Below are 21,012 nucleotides of genomic sequence, written 5' to 3' on the forward strand. Positions count from 1 at the left end.
GAAGGAAGCTACAGGAATGGGGAGGGATCAGGATGCTATCTCTCTTGATAATTATATTTCCAAGAGATGGCTCACAGGTCCTTGGAAGAGATATACTTGGGTCATAATGCTGGTAACAGGTCTATTTTCCTTTGAAAAGATTTACATACATTTCAAAGAGATAGAGAAAGAACTTACAAGTTTTCTAAAGTTCCCTAAGAAAATGGGTGAGGTGGAGTCTCTTATTGTCAACATGGAGAATTACATCTCTTATTTTTAATTTATATTTGAAGAAAGAAATTGGAAATGAAGAGAAAAAGCAAAGAGAGTGTCTGCCATATATCATCAGATTTAAGATGCAGAAAATACAAGTGGCTAAAGAGAGAAATTAAAGATATTTATTTTTTAACTACTTATAAAGAAATGGGTAATATCAAGGCAGATGGTTTCTATTAAAAAAAGAAATACATATCATAGCATAATTTAAAATTATTTGAAATATTTACCATTTATATCTAATATAAGTTCAGCCCAATAAAATCATGCTTACAAATGTGGGGGGAAAAAATTTTTCATTTGTGTCCAGGCACCATTATTTATTTTCCCAAAAAGATAACTGACAAGCTAAAAAGAATTGCGCTGGGAAGACCTGTACGACATTACCACAAACTCACTTTTGAGAATGTGCTCTGAGAAAAGAAGAATGCACAGAATAAGAAGAGTAAGTAGGAGAAACATTTATTTTACCTTCCTGTGTTGGAGGTTCACAAGGCATATTTCCATATTAAAGCTTCTATGAAGCTTTTAAGAAGTCTTTTTAAATTTAGTAGAAATTATATAGGCTACGCAAATGAGAGCAAACGGCCTATATTTTCAGAGCCGGCTATATACCAAAGGAGTCAGCCGCTATCACTTGTCTTGCCTTTTATAGATAAACCAAAATTTAGAATGGTATAAAATATTTGTTACACTTCATCTACTTGAGGATTTTCTAGAATTGCTTTATTTTGTTCTCACATTGAAAAATGCTGTAGAGAAGATTAAAACCAACATTATTAGCACCTCAGAGGTGTTTGTTTGTTTTAACTTAGTTTTGGTGGCTTATGTGCCATTGAAATCTTTAAGTCCAGGAAATTTATGTGAAAATGTCACAGTATTAATAAGTCTGAGTCCATTTTAATTAGAATATGATGTCCACCTTCAATTTGTTGTCAAGTGTTTTCTTAATTTTGGGATTTTTTTCCTTGATTTCTATTTTTAAGTCTACTTTCTGTTCTAATTGTTCTTTTCTTTCTTATGTGGATCTGGGTATGGGTATTTTTGGCAAGTTTTCACATATCTTCCTAGTTATTTAAATGCTTTTTTTCCCATTATGTAATTCAATAAACTGGAATTTGTCCTTCATTTAGGTATATTTGTTTTCAGTGGTGTAGATGCTTCAACTGTTGCATCGCTCATATGGTTTTATCTTTCTTCCCACTTACTTTGTTATTTCTCCTCTGAGTTCTCATATTTCTGTCTTGACATCTTCACACATGGAAAATTTTTTTCTTTAATTAATCTACTTGATTTCACAGAAAAATACTTCACTAAAGTTTTTATCTACTCCATGTTAAAATATTTTGTTGGCTTTGCTTTTACCTTTTCATTTTTTTTAATGACTTTTTGCCTTGTACGTTCCTTCTATAATGCTGCATACCTGTGAAAGTGAGAAGCTCTTTCTGGCTTCAGTTATTTATGGGATTTGATGCGGGAGGAGACAAGATGAGTACTTTGGGGGCTAACATGAAGAAGAGTCTGGTAAACTGCTTTGTTGCACAAATGGGATATTTTTCCTTCAACTCTAACTCCCTTGCCACTCCATGAGGACAAAGGATTAGGAAGGCTTTTTCAGCCCACACTCTTGAGCCTGATGTCTAACACAAGAGTTAATTTTTCACTGGATGGCACCAACCACTTGGAAACATGCTGTTCTGACAGATTTGCTCATGAACTGAAGTGGTCAGTGATCTCGCAGCCCTCTCTCTCAAAATGGTCCCCTGTTCAATACGTACGGTATGACTTATTAAAATATTTTGAAGTTTGGGGGGCGCCTGGGTGGCTCAGTGGGTTAAAATCTCTGCCTTCGGCTCAGGTCATGATCCCAGGGTCCTGTGATCGAGCCCTACATCGGGCTCTCTGCTTAGCAAGGAGCCTGCTTCCTCCTCGTGCTCTCTCTGCCTCCTTGTGATCTCTGTCTGTCAAATAAATAAATAAAATCTTTTAGAAAAAAAAATATATTTTGAAGTTTGGGATCATCTGTGCTATTACCATCAAATATAAAAGTTCTACTTCATTATTTTTCTTTGTTAGAAGTGGACAGAGATTTTGTTTCTTCCCCAGCTTAAAAGTGAAATGTTTTAATCGAGTATTATTTTTTTTTTTATTAACAGATAATGTATTGTTTCAGGGACTCATGTATTTTTTTTTTTTTTTTAAAGATTTATTCATTTGACAGATAGAGATTACAAGTAGGCAGAGAGGCAGGCAGAGAGAGAGAGAGGAGGAAGCAGGCTCCCAGCCAAGCAGAGAGCCCGATGCGGGGCTCGATCCCAGGACCCTGGGATCATGACCTGAGCCGAAGGCAGAGGCCTCAACCTGCTGAGCCACCCAGGCGCCCCAGGACTCATGTATTTTTTAAGAGTCGATCTTTTACGGTCTTTTCCATTTTATCTATAATTTCTCATTAATTCAGTTTCTATCACTCTAGAGCAAATCTAGGTAATTTATATCCCCCACAATTATTCATTTCATTTAGCCTTTAAATTTTATTGGTGTAAATTTTTACAATTAATGTTTATTTGAACTTTTTTCCTCAATATGAGCATTTATAGCATATATTTCACTCTATTATCTGCTTTTGCTGCATCCCATAAGTTTTGGAATATTGCATTTTCTTTTTCTTTTGTTTTGAGACATACTTTTTTTTGAGACATATTTTGATTGGCCATTTGATTTCTTATTGATTTCTTATTACTTGTGCAGTAATGTGTTGTTTAATATTTACATACTAAATATTTCATATTTTCAAAAAACTTGTCACACCAATTATTTTATACTCATTTAATATCCTACATCTATAATAGGTCCCTTTATTATTTCTGATATTTTTGTAACATTTTGACTCACTTTGAATAAGTTAATTACATTCCTTTTAAAGTCTACTGTTTGCTCTCTACAATCTTGAGATTCATTTCTAGTCAGATTGGGTTTGGTAACTGACGTTAGTAAAGCATATTTTCCTTAGAATTTTGGCAATACTTCTGCTAGCTCCTGATATTTTTGTTTGATAATTTGTTTTTGCCTGGATGTGGATGTACATTCTGACATGAGTTGGCCTTAGGAGACTGTGGGAGCAAAATGCTGGTAGACTATGCCAGAAATTTCTGTCTGATTATGTCTGGCTTCAATGATGCAGGCACTCACCCTTGCCACTTTGTTCCAAGGATAAATGTAGCTGATGCCCAGGGAAGGAGAGGACTCTGTCCAGCTATTCCACATGCATTCACCCAAATAATCCCTTCTCTGGGGGCCTCCCCAACTGTTTGAATTTGTTGCTTTGGGCTTGAAGCATCCTTTGGTACCATTTCACATCTGCTGCTCAATCCTCTTCTGTAAGCCTCTTTCCTCTTTTTTCTGTATTTAATGGGTTCCTCAAATGACATGACTAATTGATAAAAGGCATTCTAGTTTTCCATCACACTTTAGATTTAATATTTTGTAATATTTATGGCCATTAAAGGTGATTTGTGTTGGAGAGAGTTTTTATATCTTGTTAGCCATCATCATCCAATGTCCTTGTTCAACACTTCTGTGATTACTGATTTGAAACCTGTTTTTTCCTGTGGCCTGGGTTAAACATTTCGAGAAGGTAATTTAGTATCTTATAGACTTATCTTTTCTAGAAATTCAGAGGTTTGTTTTAGTGGTCTTTTTTGTGAGGGAATTTGTCACTTGCAGAATGTTTTTTCCGTGTGTATTTAAAAGATGAGGCAGCTTATAAAGGCCATAATGGTAGAAGAGTGGCCTGATTATACCTTATGCATAGCTCATGGTACAAAGATCTGAAAAATATCATTATGTATTTTATTATCTAATAGTCCTAATTGAAAGGGGCCTTTTTAAACTTTTGATTTAGGTCATTTGGGGGGCTTTGACATATTTGGTATTACCCATGTTTTTCATCTCTGTGGTAGTCATCACCACAGAATGAAAATATCAAGGTGCAGACACAGTAAAGATGGTTCTATGAAAAATGTGGATATTTGCACTCCAACTTAAATGGCTATTGTTGTTATGTTTGTGTTGAGGAGGAAAAATTTTCCTCTACCATTCAAGATTCTTTGGCTGTTCTAAGAAATAAATTGACAAGAGACAGATTAATGGGAGAAAATAAAGTTAATTATGTATGTATGGGGAATGCACATAAACGTGGAAGATTCCAAAGACAGTAAGGCAAAATGAGGTATACAGGGCTTTCTACACTAAAGACAAGGGGGTAGAGGTTTGGGACTTCAAAGAGAAGGAAAGCAATTCACAGAAAGATAAAAATGAGTCACTGTTAGGTAATCAAATGTTTGCTGTGTCATTCTGAAACAATGGGACATACAGAGGAATTTTAACAGATTTTGCAAAATTCCTCTCTCTCGCACCTAGTTCATATTATACTGTGGTTATTTATGGTAATAGCTCACTTCTTGGACGAGGTCTTCTATCTGAGATATATTTGGTGGGGGGGGCAAAATTTTGCTTCTGTATATTTTCCTCCATTAAAAAATGGGGAATATGCCAAAGATAACTTGGAAAATCATATGAAAACTTGGAGCTATCTGAATATAATCAAATTATACAGTTATAATTAGAAAATGCTTAAACCATCAATCTACAAATGTGACTCTAGCTGTAGTGTGTATTTCACTATTTGATTCTGGGGAAAGCTAGAAAATTGTGAAGTTTATATAGGTCTATCGAAATTATCCCATGTACAATTTCTGGGAAGAGTCTTATAATTTTAATATTTCATCCTTACATTAATATATGGCTTTTTAAAGCAGGCTTTCCAGGATTTACAATAGTACTAAACTACTGTAGAAGATAACTGTATTTGCCAAAGGATCCTATGAAACTGGAATTAAATTAACAATTTATCACAAATCCCAGTCATGTCCTGAAAAGTGTCTTTGTTCATGTTTTCTCCCAGATTGTTTATTTATCCTCAAAAACAAATAGTTTGAATTAGGTTTGTTTTGCCTTGAGGCAGTCACTGTCTGGACTTGTTCTTTTTCTATTCAGTAATCCCTAAAGGGTAAATGATTTACCTCCTAATCCATATCCTGAAAATAGACACTGGTAAATTAGTCTTCAAAAAGTGGAATAAAAATTCCTAGAAGGACATGACATATATCCTCTCTTTGCCCTTCCAGACCTTCTTGTCATTCTTCTTTGACCTGCTTTCTGCTAGAGAACGTTGACATGTTGCTATTTCATACCCTCTGGCTTCAGCTAATGGTAGCTGTGATAGTAATCTTAAGGATTATGGATCTGTGGGTGGCCTGAAGCCAGCTGCCCTACAAGGCAGTCTCTGTTTAGCAGAGAGATTGAGGAGGATATTTGAACACAAAGGTTAAGGTGGTGGGAGGCAGATTATTTTTTTCTGGGTATGATTAAAAAAAAATTTTATTTAAAGAGGCATTGGGGTGGCTCAGTCAGTGAAGCATCTGACTTTGGCTCAGGTCATGATTTCAGGGTCCTGGGATGGAGCCTCACAATGAGCTCCACACTCAGAAGAGAGTTTGCCTGCTCCTTTCCCTCTTTCTCTGTCTTTCCCTCCACTTGTGCTCTCTCTCTTAAATAAATAAAATCTTTAAAATGTTTATATATTTAAAAAACATTAAAAACCATAGCTTAGAGGAGTGTCATTTTCCAATTATATTTTAAAAGAATCACTTCAGGTCCTATGCAAAGATTCAGATGTAACAGAATAGGAATGGAAGTTTGGAAACCATTTTCGGAGGCTTTTGCTTTGAAACAGTGAGAGATAATTAGCTTGATGGAGGTGGTGAGAAGTACTGGATCCTGGATGGGATATGTTCTGAACACAGAAAACAGAACTTGCTTCCAGACTGGTTATGGGCTTTTATAAGAAGAATTAAGGATATCTTCAATGTGGTTTAGATTGAATTGATTAATTTACATGAAGGTACTGGTATTCACTGAGTTAGGGGAAGTATTAAAGAGGAGTGATTTGAGGGTTTATAAAATCAAGAGCTCTGTTTTAGGCTTGGTATGGTTCGAAAACTGGAGATATCTTCTAGACATCTGAGTGGAGATATCTAGTATGCAAGTAGAAATACAAGGCTGGAAATCATGGGAAATATAAATTTTGGAAATATATTTAGAGCTGAAGATATAAATGGGAATCATGAACATATAACTGCTTTGAGAGTGCAAAGGGAGTCATTCATCAAATAGAATGTCAAGGTGTTGTAGGATGGTAGATGGATAAGAAGTTGAAATCTGAGTTCTTGGATTTTTCTCATTTTCTCATTCAGTATTGGATTTTGCTAAGTGAAGATTACTAGTGATGTTACATGTCTTGTAACCTATGAATTCTCTGGCGTTCACCTGAAATAAGGCTGCTTTTGACAGCCAGTAACAGAAAACTGAAAACTCAAAACGATTTAAACAATAAGGAAATTCGCTAGCTCATAGAAATAGAAATTCGGAGATATGTAAAGTTTCAGAATTAGCTGACTCAAGGGCTTAACGCTACCATCAAGTTTGCATAAATAAAAAATCTGATATTCTACAGAGTCACCATAGACTGGCTTCATCTTAAGTTTGGTTCCTTTTTGGTCACGGAATGGATGCCAGAAGTCATCCATGGAATGGATGCCAGGTCTACAGATTACCTCACTTGGTACCAGTAAGAAGGGAGGCCATGTGTCATGTTATCTCTAGAGACAGAAAAAAAAAATCTCTCCCAGTAGTCTCCAGCAAATATCTCTTCATCTCTCCTTGGATTGCATTAGGTTATGTGCTCCTTCCTAAATCTTTAACTGTGGCAAAGAGGATAGGATTTTTTTTTTTAATTTTTTTTTATTATATTTATTTATTTATTTTTTCAGCGTAACAGTATTCATTGTTTTTGCACAACACCCAGTGCTCCATGTAGTACGTGCCCTCCCTATTACCCACCACCTGGTTCCCCCAACCTCCCACCCCCGCCCTTTCAAAACCCTCAGGTTGTCTTTCAGAGTCCATAGTCTCTTATGGTTCGCCTCCCCTTCCAATTTCCCTCAACTTCCTTCTCCTCTCCATCTCCCAATGTCTTCCATGTCATTTGTTATGCTCCACAAATAAGTGAAACCATATGATACTTGACTCTCTCTGCTTGACTTATTTCACTCAGCATAATCACTTCCAGTCCCATCCATGTTGCTACAAAAGTTGGGTATTCATCCTTTCTTTTTTTTTGTTTCTTTTTTAATAAACATATAATGTATTTTTATCCCCAGGGGTACAGGTCTGTGAATCACCAGGTTTACACACTTCACAGCACTCACGATAGCACATACCCTCCCCAATGTCCATAACCCCCTCCCCCTCTCCAAACCCCACCTTCCCCCAGCAACCCCCAGTTTGTTTTGTGAGATTAAGAGTCATTTATGGTTTGTCTCCCTCCCAATCCCATCTTGTTTCATTTATTCTTCTCCTATCCCCCTGACCTCCCATGTTGCATCTCTACGTCCTCGTATCAGGGAGATACAAATCAAAACCACTATGAGATATCACCTTACACCAGTCAGAATGGCTAAAATTAACAAGTCAGGAAATGACAGATGCTGGCAAGGATGCGGAGAAAGGGGAACCCTCCTACACTGTTGGTGGGAATGTAAGCTGGTGCAACCACTCTGGAAAACAGCATGGAGGTTCCTCAAAATGTTGAAAATAGAGCTACCCTATGACCCAGCAATTGCACTACTGGGTATTTACTCTAAAGATACAAATGTAGTGATCCGAGGGGGCATGTGTACCTGAATGTTTATAGCAGCAATGTCTACAATAGCCAAACTACGGAAAGAACCTAGATGTCCATCAACAGATGAATGGATAAAGAAGTGGTATATACATAAAATGGAATACTATGCAGCCATCAAAAGAAATGAAATCTTGCCATTTGTGACAACGTGGATGGAACTAGAGGGTATCATGCTTAGTGAAATAAGTCAATCGGAGAAAGACAACTATCATATGATCTCCCTGATATGAGGATTTTTTTAATGGAGGAATAGATGACGTGATATAAAGAAAATCAGGAAGGGGCGCCTGGGTGCCCCAGTGGGGTAGGGCCTCTGCCTTCGGCTCGGGTCGTGATCCTGGGGTCCTGAGATTGAGCCCCGCATGGGGCTCTCTGCTCAGCAGGGAGTCTGCTTCCTCACCCTTCTCTGCTTTCCTCTCTGCCTACTTGTGATTTCTGTCGAATAAATGAATAAAATCTTAAAAAAAAAAATCAGTAATAAATGGAAGGAAAAGAGGCATTTCTAAGATAAGGAAAAATTAGGATGAGACTGATCAAAGTTATTATTAGCATTTGGGAGTCTAATATGTATAGAATTAGCAGATTACTTGGAGTACATAAAAAAATCTTAATGGTTAGAGAAAAATGACAAAACAAAAAAGAATGTATTTCCTCTTTATCTTTTTTAAAAATTCTAATACACTTACAAGACTGTTAAATAAACATGCCTCTAGACCTTGGACCCATTTACACCATTTTAATATGAAAATAAGTAGGAATGGCAGAGTATTTGTTTTTCTCCATCTGCTGTATTCCTTTGGCTATGCCAGACTCTGACACTGTACTCTGGCTTGAATATACCCTAATTAAACTGAAGTTTTTCAAATGTGATTATATGGTAATCATTTCTATTCTGCTGTAATCATAGGAAGGATGTCTTAGACTAATTTTTTACTATGGAGAACTAGATAAAAGTAGGGCCAACACAAATGATATTTTACTCTCTAATTAATTCAGTTGGCTACAGCCCTATCATTCTAACAACACATAATCTTTGATGGGCAAGTTGTGGGAAGAAAAGATATACCGCCATTTAGCCATAGAAAGTCTCACTGTTATTGTACAGTATGAAAAATGAATAAAATACCTTCAGTGTTCATTAAGGGAACTCTGTGATGTTGGCTTTTCCATTCCTGAAAAAAAGTAGAAATATAATGAATAAATGCAGATTTTATTTAATAGAAGATCTAACAAAGTTAGGAAATGTCTTTTTGTGTTAAAAATGCATTTTGAACCTAAAGCAAATGGTTCTCTATTATTCCAAATAACCATGATGAATTTAAAAAAACATGCAACCTTCTAATCAATTTTCCATTACTTAAAATCTTTCATTATAAAGGCTTTAAAAGTGTTCCTATTTTGGGTCACTCAATAAAGAAAGGAAAAAGAGAAAAATATTGGGCAGATAAATAGTTACCTGCTATGGTGCTCTCCAACTTTTAGATGACTGACTTTCCAAAACAAACAGGCCACCAGTACAATATTTTATTCTAAGATTACATAGAAATGAGGTTCTATATGTCTCTATGTCCAGGATTTTCCAGGACATATCCTCATGGCATAAAATATAGGGCATGTATAAAAGAGGCACTCTAAACTCTAGACATAAACCCCTACTTTTACAGTGCTAAGAAGTTGAAAGATCTTCTAATTTATCCTTCATGTTTGTTAATTTCCAACAGGTTATTTTTCTTCATCTCTTCTGTGTGCTGCCTCAGTTATACTGGTATCAATAGGAACATGAACAAAGCTCCTCGCTTCCTTACTATGAGCTCAGTAACTTTACTCTAGTAAAGTTTTTTTTTTTTTTTTTGAATTTGTGAATGGAAGACAGCACAAGCATCAGAGAGTACACACCATCTAGCTTTTTGATGGTTCCTCTTTAATTTCTCTCTTCTTCACCTCTACAGAGAAACCTGAAGAACCAACCATATTTTTAGGCAACATGGTTCTTCCCACACATAGCCACCTGCAAGTCTTGGTTTTGTTCTATAAGCCAACTTGTCAGAGAATCTTTTTCTGAATACTCATGTTAATTTTTTTGAATGCAGGTTTTGTTTTCTGCCTCAACATATATCATTAATATAACTCAACAGAAGGCTACCTCTGTGGAGTCAGTCTATCTTAACCCTTTTACTCAGTATGAGTCACTAGGTGCCATGTGGCAGGATCCAAAACCGGATGAAAATCTTGGCCCTTCTTGCTTCGTCCAGGCCTTGCTTTGCACATTTAGATTCCCTGTTATGCTACCTTCCTAATATGCAATAAGTGATTACAGACCTCATCATTTAAATTTATTAATTTAAACATAAATTTGCTATAAATTTATGTCTGAACTATCTTGTTTCAAATATATCATATAAAAATTTGATGCTTCATTGAAATAGGATTTTATAAATTGATCTAGATGTTCAATAGGGTTGGACAAAAATTCCCTTAGATTACAAGGAAATGAACTCTAACCAATGTCACCTAGCTAAGAAATCTGCTAGGGAATCTCAGAAAACATAAGATGATATTGTCAAACTGTAGGGATGCAACATGCCAACCACAGCTTGGAGGAAAATTGTAAATCGCAACAGTAATGGGCTGATGATGCAGCAATTATTGCCAAGAAAATAAATTTGAAGTGCTGGGTGAAGAGGAAATTCAATTCAGAGTTTCAGGTTAAAAAGTAAATAGTAAAGAGCAATGTAAAAATGCTAACAAGAGAGAAGTGTTATCAGGGAGAAACTTGGCATGTCTGACTCCATATTGCTTGTTTCTTTTGACGCTGTGACCTCTAGCTTAGAAACTTCTGCTTAGCCCGGCACATAGGCATGCTACAACTAAGATTTATAAAAATTGATTTTTACCCCAAATATACCCCATCCAAGGATAAGGAAATACATATAGAATTGACTATGCTATGTTTAAGAAATGGCATGACCAGATTCCTGGATGTAAAGATCAAATGACCAAAGACAAAGAAGTTATACAAGCTTCCTGTCTACAGAGGTCAATAATCATTTTGACTCCAACCTCCCCCTGACTTCCTCCTTTGGCTAACATAAAAGAAACTTGAATTTCATACTAGGGAAGATGGTTGTTTGGGATGATAGTCCACCATATCCTCAGTTTGCTGGCTTTCCAAATAAAATTGCTTTCCTTACCCAACATCTTTCCTCTTGACAGGTCTACCGTGCAGTGAACAGAAGGAGCTTGCTCTCCATTACAGATTTCCAGAAATATGCAGATTAATTCCTTTTATCTTTGCTTAATAACTTATAAACAGCACCATATCTTTGTATTTATGCTTTTATTAATAAAAATACTTATCAGGCACCTGGGTGGCTCAGTTGATTAAGCAACTGCCTTCAGCTCAGGTCATGATCCCGGAGTTCTGGGATAGGGTACCGCATCAGGCTCACAGCTCCGTAGGTAGTCTGCTTCTTCCTCTGACCTTCTCAGCTCTCATGCTCTCTCACACTCTCTCTCTCTCTCAAATAAATAAATAAAATCTTAAAAAAAAAACTTATCAACTTTTAGTGCTCATTATCTATTTGTGAGAATCTCATTTTAACTTTTAAAAAACTGAGCATTTCACACTGTAGTATGAAAAATTGACACAACTGCAGCCATTTTGAAATAGAGCCAGAGGGTTCAATTCAGAGAAAGTACTTTACCTGTTTTATTTAAACTGGACTATAAAACTTTGGACTGGGGGGGCAGGGCGCCTGGGTGGCTCAGTGGGTTAAGCCTCTCCCTTCGGCAGGGTCCTGGGATCGAGCCCCACATCGGGCTCTCTGTTCTGCAGGGAGCCTGCTTTCTCCTCTCTCTCTCTGCCTGCCTCCCTGCCTACTTGTGATCTTTGTCTGTCAAATAAATAAATAAATATCTTAAAAAAAAAAAACAAAAAACTTTGGACTGGGAAAAATGGCTACTATTCTAAACATTGCTTGAGTACAGATATCCTGATGGTCTGAACTTTCTCCAGATAGAATTAGTAGTCAATCAATGTATAACCTAGAATAACACCCACAGGAAACTTTTTTTTTTCCTCTTCAACCCATATAATTGGCTCTTTTTCTTTTCCTCATAAAAACCCTTGCTTTTACCCTATAAGCTGGACACTATTTGAGTTTCTACTTGATTCTGTGCTCCCTGAATTGCAATTTTTTGATCCCAAATAAAATACTTATTTGCCTCTCATTGTGGCTCTTATTTTAAAATTAACAGTTTTTTAACAAAAACTTCTTCATTATACTTTAAAAAATCGGACTTGTAATAGAAAATACATTGTTAGTCTTGGAATTTTTTATGCTGCCTCAATAGACATAGAAAAACAATAATGGATTGTTTTAACATGTGACTTGAGTGCCTTTTCTAGTTGATCTGTTCTTTTTTCTCTCATAGTACTTCATTTGTACTGGATATTCGTGTTCAATTTTCGTCATTTATAGAACAAACTAAATTGCTGATGTGAAGGAAAGCGGTATAGACCTGGAGTCATATGTATCCCTAGCTCTCCTACTAATAGGGTGATAGTGAACAAGAAACAAGATTGGAAGTTACTTGGATGTATATGAAGTGTTTAGGTCCCAGAGAAACTGAGAATAATCACAACCAAAACACAGTTATAGATATCTACATCAGAATAGAATATGGACATGTATAGGCTAACTAGAGAAAGAGAAAATTTTAAAAGATTCAGCTGATAGGGGCACCTGGGTGGCTCAGTGGGTTAAGCCTTAAGCCTCTGCCTTTGGCTCAGGTCATGACCTCAGGGTCCTGGGACTGAGCCCCACATAGGGCTCTCTGCTCAGCAGGGAGCCTGCTTTCCCCTCTATCTCTGCCTGCCTCTCTGCCTACTTGTGATTTCTCTCTCTGTCAAATAAATAAAATTAAAAAAAAAAAAAGATTCAGCTGATAGAGGAAAAGAAGTAAACTAAACACCTGGTAACAAAATGAAAATGCTCTTTAGAAAGTTGAATAGGAAAGACTAAAGAGTATAGTGTTCTTTGGCTGAGTAACAAAGTGGTCTTCAGTGAGTTTGGCAAATGCAATTTCTATGTAATGGTCGTGGGGGTGAGGCCAAGACCGAGATGTAGAAGCCAGAGGTGAGGAAAGAAAAAGAGAAATGCTTTCCTGAGCTTTTGTGCATTCAACAAATATTTAGCCCCTACAATGTGCCAGACACTGCCCAGACTCTAAGCATATAATAGTAAACCGTTCTCCCTGCCCTTAATACGCTTAGGCTGTGGACAAATATGTTTAAATGCCAAGGGGAAAGAATAAGGAGAAGCTGAAAATATGTTGAGAGAAAATACATAACTAATGATAGGAGGTGAAATGAAAGTGGCCAGAAACCGGAGCCAAGGTGGAGGATTTCACTTAGGGAGAGAAGGCACAGTATTTTTGAGTTGGATGAGGCAAGGGTAAGAACTAGAAGAGAATCTAAGCCTTACTTAGCATCGTTTTTTCAAATGGACAGTTTGGCTCCTGAGCTCAGCTTCTTGTCCCCGCTGATTTGTGCATGGTATGTGAATACAAAGGGGTGAGAGGAAAGGAAAGGTGGGCTAACAGAATGCTTCCTGGTTAAAAAATAGTTACTTTAAACATAGCTATTTCCTCCTGCAAATACGTATCTACAGCGGATATCTTAGTCCAGATTAGCCTTGGAAATATTTATGTAATTATTACATCCTGTTTTTGCATTGAGGTGGGTTTCACTTTTATCAAATGATCGGAAATATAAATCGGACATTAGCAAAAGATTCACATTTAATAATACGTCTTATTAATTATACCCCCAAGCCACAGCCCTATAGACCAATGAAGACGTTAATACAATCTACCTAAAAATAGCATTACTCATTGATTAAATTATTTCTTCGTAAAATCTGCATCTGGGTGATTGCGTCTTGGGTAGAAAAAAACGGGGGGCACAGGAAGTGCCCTGCCCACAGGAGCTTCTAATCTCAAATCCCGCCCCAGGCTTGGAACAGAGTTTTTATTGGTTACAGGATTTATGAATCGCCCAGCGGGCCGCCCCGGCTTCCCCTGCCCGCGCCTCCAGCCTGGAGCGTAGGAGACTGACCCGCGGCGGGACGAAAATTCCTGGTGGATACTGTACTAAGAACCCGTCCTTTCCCTGGCCCGCACCATCTACGTAAAATGTGAAACTTCCAGGATACCTTAGGCCTAGGAACCATCATGCATGCAGTTCGTCCTCCGCGGGCCTGGGAGCAGTAAGTTCAGCCCAAGAGACCGTATACGCATGCGTGAGAACTGGGCCGCCGCATACGTGTGATGTCACTTGCGCGCCCTTCTAAACTTCCTTGTTTTTCTTTAGTGCGTAGGTGAGTGAATTTCTAAGTCGGTGTGGAGTTCGTTGGGTGTGTGTGAAGTCTTTCGGTTTGTGAGCGGGTATGCTAAAAAAAAAAAAACTGGTTTAGTTTAGATCAAAATTTGGTGTCGATATTGCAAAAAGACCCTTTATAATTGTCTTTAGCGTGAGACTGTTGTGTTCAGTATCTTGCTTGGCGTTTTGTGAGCCTCTGAGTTGAGTTAGTCTAAGTCCCCGCCCTCACAGAGCTCCAGGGGCTTGGGGAAGGTTGATGCGCACATATTAAAATTAAGTTTTGAGGGGCGCCTGGGTGGCTCAGTGGGTTAAGCCGCTGCCTTCGGCTCAGGTCATGATCTCAGGGTCCTGGAATCGAGCCCCGCATCGGGCTCTCTGCTCAGCAGGAAGCCTGCTTCCTCCTCTCTCTCTCTCTCTCTCTCTGCCTGCCTCTCTGCCTACTTGTGATCTCTCTCTGTGTGTCAAATAAATAAATAAAATTAAGTTTTGACACTGCTGCGTGTCGCACTCAAGACGTTTGAGAAATAAGATTGAAACTACAAAGCACAAGTTAGTATCAGTTGAATAGTCCTTGAGATTGTATAGGGGCTGGAGTCAGGAGGCAACATATATTGTGGAGTAATAACCTTTTGGTGCCCAATTTTTTTTTTTAAGATTTTATTTAATAATTTGACAGGGATCACAAGTAGGCAGAGAGGCAGGCAGAGAGAAAGGAGGAAGGCTCTCTGCTCCGCAGGGGGGCCTGGATCCCAGGACCCTGGGATCATGACCTGAGCTGAAGGCAGAGGCTTGAACCCACTGAGTCACCCAGGCATCTCAGGTGCCCAGTTTGAGTACACAGTATTACAACTGCTAAGGGATGAAAAAAGAAAACCAAATTTTTCAATCCCCCTCCCCTTCCCCAGTAGCTAGTACATTTTAAAGCACAGTTGTCAGTACAGTTTTCACAGGTCCAAAAACTGGCTTTTAGAGGTACTTCTTTAAATAGAAAACTAGATAGAAAAGGCATGAGTTTCAGTGTCTTAGGGGAAGGCGCATATTAACCCTTGTAATAAAATTACAGAATAATCCACTCCACCCCCAAGAGTGATTACTAACTTAAAGGAAAGAAAAAGCAAAACTAAGTCAAAGAAACTTAAAACTACTGACTATACTTTGGGTAAAACACTGGTCTTTCTGTTTTCAGCAGCAAGCTGTCAACTTCCTAGTTGAATTTGCTTTGGACGACATTTTGAAACAGAGCTGATATGCCACTTGAATTAATAAAAGAAGTCAATGGAGTGCCTGAAGTTGAGCTGCTAAGTGAATTAAACAAAGTAGATATCAGCTCTCTACAGCCAGGTTGTGATTATAGCAAAAAATACATCCAGGTGAGAATTTTCATCACTCAGAATGCTTTTTTCTTCTAAAAGGAATTTTTTTTTTATGTTTAGCCTATTTGTAAAAGTTATTTTAAGAATAGTTTTATGTGTGTCACAATGTCTGTGGTTATTTCGTGCTGTTATTAATTATTTAGTGTTCATTTAGCAAACATTTATTGAATTCTTTTTTGATACAGTGGAATAAATTCCGAGGGTACAAAGATGAATGAATATGATCCTTGAACTAAAGGGGACTGAATTCTTTTGGGTTTGGACAGTTTACCTAATCTCTATTATAATTAATAGGTTGGTATTAGCGTTGTGGTATGTGAACATTTAGGAGAGAACCTTTGGTTCTGACAAGTTAGGTCAGGAAAATGGAGCTGGAACTTAAAGGATGACTGAGATTATACTTTTCATTTTGGGTGTAAGCAGCCCTCAAGTGCATGTTGAAGAATTTGGATGTTACCCTAAAAACTGTGGGAGACCCTTAATAGATTTTAAGCAGGACAAAGACATGATTTACTTTGAGTTTGGATTACTCTGCCTTTTGGGTGAAGAGTATATTAGAAAGAGCAAGAGAGTTGCTGTAATTTAGTTTAGAGTTGATGTTGGTCTGAACCAGGGGCAAGAGGAGATGATGGGATGGAGACAGACAAAATAGTAATGAAATAATAATAATAACAAAATTTAACATTAAGCCCTTTTAGGAACTTGGTAGTGCTTTATGTATATCAACTCATTTAATCATCACAAAACGCTGTGGATTGGATCCTATTATTCTTGGGCCATGAGGAGACTGCATTTCTAAAAGGTTAAATGATTGGCTTAAGATGCAGTTAATAAGTAGTAGAGCTGGTGTTAGAATTTAGACATTTTTGCTTTGGAACTAAGATAAGAAGCAGAATCAATAGGTCTTGGAAGATAATTAGATGAGAGAGGTAAAAAGGAGTTCAGGAAATTTTGCTGGTTTTAAGTCCTGTCAACCCTGGGAAAATAATAGGCATGCAATTAGGAAGAAAGATAATGAATTCGGTTTTGGATATCTTTTGGAGGTTATTAGAGGTATCCAGGTAGTAATGTCCTGTAGGCAAGTAGATTTGGGGTTCTGGAGCTCAAAGGGATCCTCCTAAGGGAGATTTGGGCCAAAGAACAGAATGAGAAGATGTGTTGAAGGATGTCAGTATTAAGAAAGTAGCATGAATAAGAGATAGATAATCCAGAGGTGTAGGAGAAAAACCAGGAGAGAGTGGTGTCTTGTATACTTAGTAAGGTAAGATTCAAGGAGTAGTATCATAACTAGTAACTCACAAGTAGTAACTCTTAGATAAATTGCTTTCTGGTACACACACTTAAGTGATTTACATATGTTCCCTCTTTTAAGTCTTGAAAGAACCCTGTAAATAGATACTATTATTCCCATATTATAGTTGGGAAAACAGATACAGGTAAAGTAATTCATCCAAGGTTAGATCCAGGGTTGCTAGTAAGTGGCTGAGCTGTGATTTGAATTTTCATTGTCTTTGCTACTAACCAAAGCATTATGTTGCTGCTAAACATGCAAAAACATTTGGAAAGTATCTGTTAGATTTAATAATCAAGAAAGTACTGGTCACTTGGAAAGACTGATGTTGCTGGGTTGGCTTTTAGTGGTTTGAGGATTCAATGTTGGATGAGGAAGTGAAAGCAGGAAATGTCTTTCAAGGAGTTGGGAGTATGTTGTGGTATTTAGATATTTTGATTATGGAAGTCATAGTCCTGTTACAGGAACAGAAAGTTCTTTAATTATAGCTGAGTCAGTTTTGCATTTGGTTAACAGTGACTGGCTTTTATACTATCTAAAGTCAACTTCACAACTACTGCACTAAAGTGAAATAAAACACATTAAATTTTTAAAAATTTATCTGCATTTCCTTTCCTCTTCTATTCTTTCCTCACCCTGTCCGCTTTCCCTTCCAGTACACTCACACTCAAAACTCATAGACCATGTTCACAACTTATCCTATAGCAGTTTAGCACCCTGAAAAGAAGTGGAAGCCCTGGAGACTTCCAGGCTGGTTGGATTCAAGCACAGATCCACCATTTACTAGTTATGTAATTGGGAAAGTAATTTTATCTGCCTGTTCCTTATCTTTTCCATTTGTAAGCTAGGAATTGTAATAGAACCTACTTCATAGAAATGCAATGAGGATTAAATGTAAAGTACTTAATGAATTCTAAGTATTCAGTAAATGCTGATTACTGTGGTCAGTATAATAGTATCATTAACATGCCTTTGGACAAGGAATTTACCTAATCTCATAGTTTTCAGTGAAAATAATGTATCATAATCTCATTCACCAGAGACAGGATGATTTTGCAATTAGTGAAGTCCAAGCTTCAAAGGCTTTACTTGAACAAGCCCAAGACCGTGTTAGGAGTATTAGAAATGAATTTACACTTTCATATTTGTAAAATACATGCAAGTGGAATGTTTTAACCGAAAATGGTTAAGATTGTTGTCTCTTTCCATTTTGACTTCCCCCTCCATCCCATTTCCTGTCTTATCAAGTGACATTGGAATGGCTGAGAACATTTTTGGAACATGTAGGTAGGGGGAAGTTGACTTGTGGAATAGGTTTAATGAGTTGTATTTGTGTGCTTTGCAGTTAATTCCATTTATAGCCAGATATACCAGCTCTTGTGGTCTAAGAAATATTCTCCAGGAACACTCCCACTCCCTGGGTAGTATAGAAGAAAAGTACATAGTCAGAAGTTGTAGGAGGGTATGAATATATACTGTTAAACCTAGCATGGGGTGCATTGTTAGTAGATAAAAATAGGTACTGAAACAATGGAATCAAGCTACTTCAAGGACAGTTGTTACAAATCTTAGGCTTATATAGGAAAGAACCTTAATAGAAATTTTTTCAAACTTGTCAGCAGTCCTAAAAATTTACACAAGGTTACTAATAACAAGTGGTGAAGTAAATACAGTTGTTGTAAACTATCAATAACAAAATAATTATGATTTCTCACTTTAAATATTCCATTTCATATTAAAGAATACATTTTGTTGTAAAGGAAAGAAGAGGAAGGGATGCATTTAAAGAAGATGTAAGATTAAAGGGTTAAGAACATTGGGGACAGTTAACACAGGGATCTGTCTAAATATGTTATTGTTACTGATTTGTAATTTCTGCAAGATTTCAGTTTTTTTGAAGTTTATTAAGACTTAATTGAATAGGTCACATGTGGTTTGCCTTCCTGAACATTCCTGTAGTTGATAACAATGTGTTTTTAGCAATTGTCTGGTCTGGTGGTCTGTGAATGTTAATGGTATAAAATTGTATGATTGTGTTTTCAGGTCTTCTCTATTTGTACTGATTTTATTTCTCCTTGTTCTATCAATTACTGAGAGAGAGGTGTTAATACCAGGTATGATTGTGGATTTGTCTGTTTCTTCCTTTAGTTATATCAATATTCATCTGTTTTGAAGCTTTTTTATTAAGTGTCTATGTATTTTGGATTGTCATTTCTTTTTGATGAATGTATCATTTTGTCATTATCAGCTGTCTCTATCTCTGGTAACTCTTTGAACATCTGTTTTATCTGGTAATATGGCCATGCCAACATTCTTAGATTAACTGTTTGGCTGGTGTATCTTTTATTTTTAATTTATGTTTTTATATTTTAAGCATCCCTTAGATAGCATTCATTAGATCATGCTTTTTAATCAAGTCTGTCAATCCAACAAAATCACTGTTTAACCGGATGGAGCCACTGTGGCTAAATAGGCCCTTACATTCACCATTTATTTGGAGTGCTTAATTTATTTGTAAAGTAATTGTTAAATGGTGTTTAAGTAATACTGTCTTGCTCTTTGATTTCTATTTGTCCTTCCTGTGATCCTCTTTCCTTCCTTCCTGAGTTCTCTGGGTTCCGTTAAATGTTGTTTCCCATTCTGTTCTATTTTCTTTGTTGGTTTGAACAGCACCTGCCTTATTAATGGTTAATCTAGTACTAACAATACACATTCTTATTAAAATCTACTTCGAGTTAATATTGTACACTTTTCACATGACACTTTTTATTTCTCATGTTCTGCTTCTTTCTTCTCACTTGACAAATAAAAGAATTTTACAGCAGTAAAATTCCATTTCCTACTCCCCTGTTCCTTGAACTGTTAGGATATATCTGTTTATATGTGAATTATAAACTCCCACCTTACAATGTTAGCTCTTTCTTTTAAATGGGAAATTGTCTTTTAAGGAAATTAAGAGAAGGCAGAAATACAGTCTTTTATACTGACTGACATATTTACTATTTCTGATGTGTTTTATTTTTACCAGTAGACCCAAGTTTCCCTTCATCTTGAAAAATATCCATTAGCATTTCTTATAGTACAGCCAGAGACGAATTTGCTTAGTATTCCTTCTTATAACTGGGGGTGATACGGGGCACCTGGGTGCCTCAGTTATTAAGTGTCTGCCTTAGGCTCAGGTCATGATCCCGGGGTCCTGGGATCGAGCCCCACATTGGGCTCCTTGCTCAGCAGGGAGCCTGCTTCTCCCTCTCCCACTTCCCCTGCTTGTGTTCTCTCTCTCACTGTGTCTCTCTCTGTCAAATAAATGAAATCTTAAAAAAAAAGGGGGGGGGGTGATGTATTTAATATCTAATGTTCACTTTTATCCCGAAAGCTAATATGAGATTTCTGGAGTATAGGCCAACTATAATTTTTACTCTCAGCAATGACTCAGTTTTCTATCTCCCATCTTCCTCATTCACAGCAATGTGGTGAGGATCAAAATTGTGAAAATTGGATTTCTTAGACTGTAGAAAAGGAACCTTGAAATTATGAATCTGGGAGTTTATATAGGACAGCTATCCAGCTTTACCCTCTCCTCCTGAGAGAGGGACAGAAACCTCATCTCCTGAATGTAAATACATCATTTAGAATGTGAAGAACTGTCTCAAGGGTTTCTTCATCCCTTATTGAAATGTAAACACATAACTCTGAGGACATAAATCGCCCTGGAAGTCTCTCACTATTCAGTCATCCTTAAACTTCCAAAGCTTATTGTTTAGTTCAACTTTCACTTTTTTCTCTTGATGTTTGAGGAGTACCTTTTCCAGGTTTGGGGCCTCTTCCCCAGGTGCTGGGCCTCTCTCCCTAGGTGCCTGAGTTTTTGGCTCTCCATTGTCATAAAATCTGTGTGTCCCATTCCAGA

At 37.1% G+C, this 21,012-nt stretch overlaps 1 protein-coding gene and 1 long non-coding RNA gene across 11 annotated transcripts in view; one reads left to right on the forward strand and one right to left on the reverse strand.

Moving 5' to 3' along the window:
• The window catches only part of LOC123951654, a 46,985-nt gene extending 32,641 nt beyond the window's left edge, over positions 1-14,344 (reverse strand). The window contains exons 1-3 of one of the 3 annotated variants that reach the window (XR_006820489.1): positions 14,275-14,310; positions 11,424-11,576; positions 9,186-9,231 (exon numbers count right to left, since the gene is read on the reverse strand). This is a non-coding gene — a long non-coding RNA (uncharacterized LOC123951654). Of the gene's footprint in view, positions 1-9,185; positions 9,232-11,423; positions 11,579-14,274 lie in introns of all 3 variants that reach the window. The other 2 variants (XR_006820490.1, XR_006820491.1) reach the window with 2 other exon arrangements.
• POT1 (protection of telomeres 1) overlaps positions 14,191-21,012 on the forward strand; it is an 82,619-nt gene continuing 75,797 nt past the window's right edge. For 2 of the 8 annotated variants that reach the window (XM_046020477.1, XM_046020484.1), the window contains exons 1-2: positions 14,305-14,439; positions 15,628-15,811. In XM_046020477.1, coding sequence (XP_045876433.1) covers positions 15,689-15,811 — 123 coding nt within the window. In that variant the 5' untranslated portion in view covers positions 14,305-14,439; positions 15,628-15,688. Of the gene's footprint in view, positions 14,507-15,627; positions 15,812-21,012 lie in introns of those variants that run through there. The other 6 variants (XM_046020480.1, XM_046020483.1, XM_046020481.1 and 3 more) reach the window with 6 other exon arrangements.

This window comes from Meles meles, chromosome 10 (genome assembly GCF_922984935.1).
Source record: "Meles meles chromosome 10, mMelMel3.1 paternal haplotype, whole genome shotgun sequence".
Classification (NCBI taxonomy): Eukaryota; Metazoa; Chordata; class Mammalia; order Carnivora; family Mustelidae; genus Meles; species Meles meles.